Source organism: Glycine max, chromosome 3 (assembly GCF_000004515.6).
Source record: "Glycine max cultivar Williams 82 chromosome 3, Glycine_max_v4.0, whole genome shotgun sequence".
NCBI lineage: Eukaryota > Viridiplantae > Streptophyta > Magnoliopsida > Fabales > Fabaceae > Glycine > Glycine max.
The window spans coordinates 33,658,334-33,666,734 of NC_016090.4; the positions used below are offsets into that span (position 1 = coordinate 33,658,334).

Sequence of the window (8,401 nt, forward strand, 5' to 3'; positions counted from 1 at the left end):
GCTATTTATACCTAGGATACTCAGTCTATTATTTGCTCTATATTTATTCATTTTTACTAAAAAAAGTTATAAATTTATTTACGAAAAAATGGGACGTTACAATTTGGAGAGGGAACCGTAGAGTTGAAGAGGAAAATTGGAATTTTGTGATATTTTTGAGAGGGAATTTTTTTTTGCCGAAAAAAACATGATTTATTTTATTTTAAAGAGAAAAAAATGGAAAAATAATATTTAACTAACAGAGGTTATAAACCTCCGTAAATTAAGCACAAAAAATTGTAATTTTTAATAAATTAAGGAGGTTTCTAAAACCTCTGCAAAATAATCTTCATTATTTAACATTTTTTTTTTTGTAGTGATTGATGTCACATCATTCTTACTATTGAAATTAAGATTAAAAATGAAAAAAAATATAAGACTAAATTTTTGTAAAAAAACACAATGACAAAAATGAAGAAAAAATATAAACTAAAAAAAGTGACAAATTTGCTGTCACGGACAAATTAAGCCTTCAAAATATAATGAATAATTTTAATTAATAAATAATATAAAATAAAAAAATACTCTTTTTAATAATCACTCATTTTTCACTTTTTTTTTTCTTACAAAATCACTTGAACATTGCATAAACACTCCAAACTCTTGCTTGCTCGTACTAAATAGATGTAACTTAGTTAATTGAATAAGATAAGTAAATTATTATATGTTTTCTTATGCTTATTTTAAATTCCTACAAATAAAAATCTCTCCCAATCATCATATACATTATTCCTTTCTCCTCCCTAACACGACACAAAAAAATACACTCGAAGCATTCTTAACATAAGTACATACATGAATAATCAATTAATCACTTTTTTTTTCTCACTCAACACTTTCACACATTCACTTTTTTCACACACCTATTTCTTTTAGGCTTAAATATATCTTTCAATATGTGATTTAGTATTTTTTTATTTTCGTCTTGTAATTTTGTTTTTGTTTTATTCCTTATAAAATTATTTATTTTATGTTTCATCCTTAAAATACTTTAAGTAATATTTATTTACTGTTCGAGGATATTGGTGTATTTCATATAACATTTATTTACTGTCTCAGGATAAAAAATAAAATAAGTACGTTTTGTAAAGACTAAAATAAAAAAAATATAGGAATGAAAATGAGAATAAGTTAAATTATAGGAACAAAAAATTTATTTAAACATCTTTCTTTTATCATCATTCACAATAAATAAGAATTAGAATAGGCTAGGTGATTTGTTGCGAGCCTACAGCCTAACCCGCATAAGACTTGACTTGATGTAACTTGTTTATTAAAATTTTCATGAAATTTAGGCTTTTTAAAAGTGTTTTTAATGTTAAAAAAAAGTTTAAGCACTCAATAAGAACACACATTTAGCCTTTTTTACTCTTCATTTTCGTCAATTTTAGCGAAGAAATAAAAATATGTGAGACCTAGACCTTTTTATTTCTTAAATATATATCATTACACATTTATACTGCAACTCAAACATTTATCTTCATACTAATCATTTTATCTTGAAAAACGATACACACTACAAATTTTATTTCTTACACACACACACACACATATATATATATATATATTACAAATTTAACTCAAACATTAATTTTTCGTGCATAACACGAGTTACACACAATAGTCTCAAACAAACATAAATTAAACGTTATTTGAAATACACCAAAATACCAGATAATTGTCCACCACAACCACACAGGATTCTTAATTTATTTAATGTTAATCAGAAGAAGAAAAATTCTAGCTAGGTGGAAATCTTAGCTATGGACATCACAAGGATTTGAACCTCCACAATTACAGTATCGTCTTTAATATATCCTTTTGCTGCTTCATAGAGTTCACTCAGAGCTACTAACTTTTTAAAACCCCAAATATTACCTGAGGCACGAAACCAGTGGCTATCTGCAGCACAAGAAAATATACAATTGAGCAAAAAAAATTTAAATAATTAAATTATATATATATATATATATATATATATATATATATATATATATATATATATATATATATATAATTCTTGTGTGCGCAAAAGTAGAATATTTATAATTATAAACGCAGCATTGGTACCTGTTCTCTCATGATATTTATTGTTGAGCTGGTCTAAAATTCCCAACTTGAATTTTGCATACACTGTTCTCTTCGCTGGGAACCTTTCACAATCTGTGAGCTGTAAATAAACAGATAGACCTTTGCCTCTCTCGGACTCGATTCCTCTGGGATAAACCCTCAAATTCCTAAATAAATTGCAGAAAAATATAATTTGTACATAATTAAGTTTATTTGTATTTTTAATCTTCTTATTATCGTTATTTCACGAATTAGCTCTGTAATTTTTTTTTCACAAATTTGATCCATATTATTTTAATTATATAATTTTGTATTAACTTGATATTCAACATTTAACAAAAGTGATGACATGGCGGACAATAAAACGCCACAACAGTCCAAATGCAATAGAGCATTTCATGACCAATTTTTATAAATATTGAATATTAAGTGAATAGATTAATCAAAACTGTGCAATTAAATTATCGGGGATTAAATTTGCAAAAACAAAAAAAGTGATAATGCAAAATTTACAAAATGATTATCCGGACTAAAAGTAATTAAATCTTTGGCTTAATTACACATCCAACTTTTATCATTTTACACATTTTATCATCCAATTTTTATCATTTTATAAATTTTATTATCTAATTTTTGTCTCGAATTTTATCTCTTAAATTTTTAATTCCTGCACATTTAACCACCTAATGATGTGTCACTAAAAAGAAGTTAAAAAAATAAAATGATATTATTTTGTTATAATTTTTGTAAAATAACATAATTTTGTTATCAATACGATAATAATAAAACAGGTGAAAATTAAAAATTTAAGTGATAAAATTTATAAAAAAAAATTAAATGATAAAATTCTTAAATTAATAATAGTTGGATGACAAAATATAAAATCAAGCCTAAATCTTTTAATTATGAAAACAACCTGTGTAAAAGAATTTGCCAAATAGAAAGTGTGAAGAATATTAATTCTTAATTAATTACCAGTCTCTCTCACCCACGGTAAAGGATTTGGAGTGGTAGTAAGTCTCCTCCAATGTTGAAAATTTCCCAATTTTCCAAGTGAAGGTGCCATGAGGAGGCTCTTTGACCATGGAAAGACTTTCCCATTTGCCAGAACGACTAATCACGAAAACCTCAGCTCCAAACAAACAAGAATCTTCAACATGGTATCCATTAGATGAATCTAAGAGAGTCTCCAACGAAATTAATTGCTCAAAACCCCATTCTGTTTTCATTTCTTGAAATTTTCTTACGGTGCCATCCGCATCTGACAGAATTAAATAATAGTATTTCATCATGAAGCACTTTCAAATTAAACATGTCAAATTTGTACTGAGATTGTGAGAGTTCCTACGTTACGCAGTTTCTTACCATGTCATTCTTTATTATTATTTAAAATTTCTTGAGATTCATTCAATAAAAAGTAAAAATTACTTTATCTTTTTTTTTTTATACTATCCTAATTAGATTCTTAGGCTCCCGGTGATCAAGGTGTCTCACAAATTTTAATTTTTTGAATTAATTATAAGACTAATTCTCAATCAAAATTTAGTTATATTTAAAAATCTTTTTCCCTTTCTCTAAGGGTGTATTTTATCAGAATCCAACTTAAGTTCTTTCATAAATTCAACATGTATTATCAAATTGAATTCTACTCGTCGGGTAAAGTGAAAACTACTTTTCACGAATCTCGTTAAATTTTAATAAAAGATATATTAAAAATTTCATATACATAATATATTAGTCTATACCTTGGATGGTTAAATAATTGTTATTTTTCTGATTAAAGACGAACAGCTTGAAGTTTACGTCAACCTCCCAACCGCTAGAAAGCTTCTCGGTATCTGCTATTGCCAAGTATAAGGACACGTAACCATTGCCATTGCTTTTGATATTACCACTTGGATAGAGTATCAGCCTCCTAGAGCAAAAGAAAACCCAACAGCACTGCGCTTATCATCTATATCATGTTAATGTTAATTAATACTATAAATGTAGTAGTTTGAACTATACTTGATTTATCCATATAATGTGTATTGCAAATCGACTCCTTGTGTAGCACCAATTAACTAGAAAGTATATTTGTTTCATGAAAAGCATTTTCTCTGGCACAGATTCAAATCACTAATTAGAAAGAATATTTAGAAAAAATATTCTTTCTTCTGAAAGCATACTCTTTTCGTAATTTTTCTTATTAAAGTGCATGGCTTTTTTTTATGTAGTATTAGAGTGTCTTTTAAAGCAAGGTCTTTTTCTTTTTCTTTATTTTATCAAGAGGTATTTAGAATTTTTGATTTGATACCCAACTAAAATTCCTGCTACCAGTCTATCCATGAGAAAATTGTTGGAACCACCAAGCACCAAGCACCAAGCATGTGTTTTACTAAACCGCCATCCTTTTTAAAATAGAAAATTTCATAAATCAAAAGTAAAACTAAACCTAATTAATGAGTCATGAGAAATGAAAATAAAAGTATTGTATTAAACCTAATGAAATATTAGAAATATATAGACCTTAATTAACTCATTTTTATAATTTTTCTATTAACTTTTTTTACTTTTTCTTCATGTTAATCTACTTTCTAATTGCTTATTTTTTTTTTTAAAAAAAATCTACTTTCTAATTATACGCAAGAAACTAGGCAAGATATTTTTGGTCTTTTAAAGCAGAATAAAACAGATATTCATAATCAATCACTTGTTATTTGGGAAGGAATATTTCATTGCTACTAAAAATAATGGGACAAAGGGCAAAAATTTCTCAAGTAATGAAAACAGACCATTTGTATCCCCCAGCCTGGAAAACATTAGTCTCATACTTCTCCACTCCTGTGTTCATCAATTCGGAATATGATTCAATTTTGAACAAGTAATGAGCTGGTGGCAGATCTCTCCCAGATCTAGAAATACCTGCATATATAATTGACAATCAATGTTTTTGTCATGAACTTACAAATCATAATTAAGGTATGTATGTGTGTGTATATATATATATATATATATATATATATATATATATATATATATATATATATATATATATATATATGTATGTATTAATAACATAATAATTAATAAAAGGAAACTTGGGGTGAGGAACTGATCAAAAAATTATGCATACTACCAACTTTATTGTGAGAACTTGAAGTTGGCTTGCAGATCTCCAGATCAGACAACACCATTTTCTCAGATTAAAGTGTTAAAGTTGAGCAATTAGGAAGAGGTTGACATGCCATTATATAGAAATATTTTAGGAGACATTTGGCATTTGTTTGTTTGACATTTAATAAAAAATTATTACAAACATTAATGATCGTATAAATTAAGAATGACGAAATACTATAATTAAAGAATGACCAAAGACTTGAATTAAACTCCTAAAAAAAAGACTTGAATTAAAGAAAGACCCAAAACTATAGTTACAACTAATTCGTATAGCTGTACGCGTTCTCATTATGATGTATATATATCACCTTTCTTTATTATATATGTGTTTACACCTCTGGTTGATTTTAAGAAAACAAAAAAGAACTACTTAAGGCATTGATTAGGACACTTTAAGTATGTTGGGACTCTTGTACGTGTTAATTAGAATTTTATTTTTTCTTATATGAAAAAAATTACTGATCAAGTCAAAAATCTATTTTGTTTCAGAATTAATCTTTACGTACGTCCCCAAAACACTAAGGATAAGTTGCATTTGAACTTTTTATGATTATTTTAATAATAATAATAATAATATTAATAATAATAATAATAATAAAGATATTTTTTTTTGGAAATGATATATATATATATAAGAAATTTAAGATATACCATTATAATTTTTGTATTTTGAAATGACCTCTTCTATTATTTTTTTTCAATTAATTTGTTCGGTTATTAATCCTTGACTAAAATGGTGGATTAAAGTCCCTTCAGTCTTTTTCACTCTCAAACCTTCTTCTCCCACGACACTAAAAAAAAAAAAAAAAAAAAATCCTCCCACATTCGAGTAAAAATATAATCACACGTCCTCCCAATTTCTATTCAACCTCTCCTATTTCTCTCCCTTTTCTCCTCAGTTATCAATTCATCCATCAAATCAAACTCAAAGCCTTACCTGAATTCTTCTGCCAAACCATTTCTCTCCTCTTCTCCTCAGTTACCAATTCATCCATCAAATCAAACTCAAAGCCTTACCTGAATTCTTCTGCCAAACCACAACGCCTTACATTCTTTTCAAAATGTTGTTAATGCTATCCTTTGCATCACAACAACACTCCAAACACTAAATGGATCCTATTTGACAAAGGCATTTCCTACACCATCCTCAAAATCAATGACAACGGTTCTCAAGGTCGGTTCCAAGGTTTGCATGTTCCTGAAATAATTTTGGCTTTCGGGTTTTCACTATTTTGTTCTAAACTTCTAGAGTTATGTTTGAGTCTTTACCACAATTTGGTTTTCGTGATTACACTTATTATTAGAAAGAATATTTTTAATACCGTCTCTTTAACATTGATTTTTAATAAAATTGATGTTAACAAAAATACGATAACATATTTATAAATAACACGAGTTTATTATTGTTCCGTGAATGCTAATATTGATTTTTTTTTTAAATTGATGTTATTATGTGAATGTTAACATCGTTTTATGCATAAGATGTGTTTTTTCAAAAATTATATCTTCCTCCCACATGTTCAGTTTCGCGGCTGTCAATCTCCTTCCCTCTCTTACGCCCTCTCACATTGACGTGACGAAACCCCCTTTTGCCCTCTCGCACTGACGAAACCCCCTTTCATTTCTCTCGCCTCCCACACGTTCATTGTGGCAAACCATTTCTTGCCTCTCGCACTCAACAAACCGTTTCGTCTTCTCGCGACTTGAAGCCCTATTTAGTTTCGTGGCTTGTTTCCAAGACGACACTTCTTTCCCGAGTTAGTACCTCTATTCCTAATTGAAAATGTATTCTCTGAGCAACGCCTTTGCTTTTTCTCTGAGCTATATACTTGGGTGGTTGCATTTACATTTTAAAGTGTTTGAGGTGACACAAAGCACGGGCTGGAAGGGTTTTAAGCTAAACTAGAGTCGAAGGAGCTAAAGCTCATGGTTCTTTAATCTTAATCACAAATTTTGTATCTCTATCATATCATATCCATGGTTTGACGTATTAACTGACTCATATTCCTTCATCTTCCTGGATTCTCCACCCATTATGCTAGATAAAAACTAAAATGGGTAACTATAAAGTTTTTTTTTTTTTCCAGTCTTACTCCATACAAAAGTTGTATTGATAGAATACCGCAGCAACCGCCACAAGCACGACCCAAAAGGAATGTGCAAAGACCCACGTACCTGCTGGATTACATAGAAGAAACTGCCAAAAACCGTTAATCATGCATGTTGTATGTGCTTAGCAGTTTGTAATAGCATTGTTAGCAAATATTAGGCTGCCACATGTCCTTTTATATGTCCTTATATAGGAGTTTCATGTTAGACATGCATGATGTGCATGCTTAGCAGTTTGTAATAGTATTACTAGGAAATATTAGGCTGCCACATGTCCTTGTATAGGAGTTTCTAAAACTACCCATAACTGGCAGTATTTGTATTTAAAAAGCACATAAAGCCATGAATAAAGGCAGCAGAAAAAAACTTATTTCCGTACTCTTGTAAAACTCTTGCTTTTTATTCTTGGAGATAGTCTTGGTCTCGAATTCAAGACAACACCCTCTATCATTTTGGTCCGACCTGCCCCCTTCACCATGACCGAACACCACACCCGCTCCAAGACCACCGACCGCCTTGAGGAAGCGGTGCTCCGCGTCACACAAAACCAATCCACCTTCTCCGATACCCACCACAACTTTAAACTCCGCCTCGACGCGATCCAGGAGCAACTCAATGCTCTGCAACTACAGCCTCCACCTACTCCACTACCACCTCCACCACCACCAAACCTTAACCATCCACGTTCGCATATCAAACTCGAAGTACCCGGTTTTGACGGACATGACGCCACGGGATGAATCTTCAAGATATCCCAGTTTTTCGACTACCACAACACACCCGACGAAGAACGCATAACCATAGCTTCGTTCTACATGGACGGTCCGGCTCTGAGTTGGTTCCAATGGATGTTCAGGAACGGTCTAATCACGTCGTGGCAATCCTTCCTTCAAGCCCTCGAATCCCGCTTTGCACCATCATTCTATGACGATCCGAAAGGTGCCTTATTCAAACTTACTCAACGGAGCTCTGTAAACGAGTATCTCAATGAATTTGAGCGTGTAGCAAACCGCATTGTCGGCCT

The 8,401-nt window shown here is 30.3% G+C and overlaps 1 protein-coding gene across 3 annotated transcripts; it reads right to left on the reverse strand.

Annotated features, from left to right (window-relative positions):
• Positions 1-1,531: 1,531 nt before the first annotated feature.
• On the reverse strand, positions 1,532-5,356 carry LOC100809118 (MATH domain and coiled-coil domain-containing protein At3g58370). 3 transcript variants are annotated; one of them, XM_014773705.2, is made up of 6 exons: positions 5,225-5,326; positions 4,884-5,013; positions 3,855-4,024; positions 3,085-3,370; positions 2,110-2,276; positions 1,532-1,941 (listed from the first exon to the last, which is right to left on the reverse strand). In XM_014773705.2, exons 1-6 carry the CDS (start codon positions 5,283-5,285, stop codon positions 1,784-1,786), a joined length of 972 nt encoding a protein of 323 aa, XP_014629191.1. In that variant the 5' UTR covers positions 5,286-5,326; the 3' UTR covers positions 1,532-1,783. The 3 variants fall into 3 exon arrangements, with proteins under 3 accessions (XP_014629191.1, XP_003520448.1, XP_014629192.1); XM_003520400.3 differs by having other exon boundaries at positions 1,605-1,941; positions 5,228-5,356; XM_014773706.2 differs by having other exon boundaries at positions 1,605-1,941; positions 5,232-5,344.
• Between the last annotated feature and the right edge of the window lie 3,045 nt (positions 5,357-8,401).

Coding starts and splice junctions, on each gene's coding strand:
- LOC100809118 (XM_014773705.2), bottom strand. CDS start 5,285: ATGGTGTTGTCTGATCTGGAGATCTGCAAGCCAACTTCAAGTTCTCAC. Junction 4,025..4,883: donor CAGGCTGGGGGATACAAATG/GTCTGTTTTCAT, acceptor CTTTTGCTCTAG/GAGGCTGATACTCTATCCAA. Junction 2,277..3,084: donor ACCGTGGGTGAGAGAGACTG/GTAATTAATTAA, acceptor CAATTTATTTAG/GAATTTGAGGGTTTATCCCA.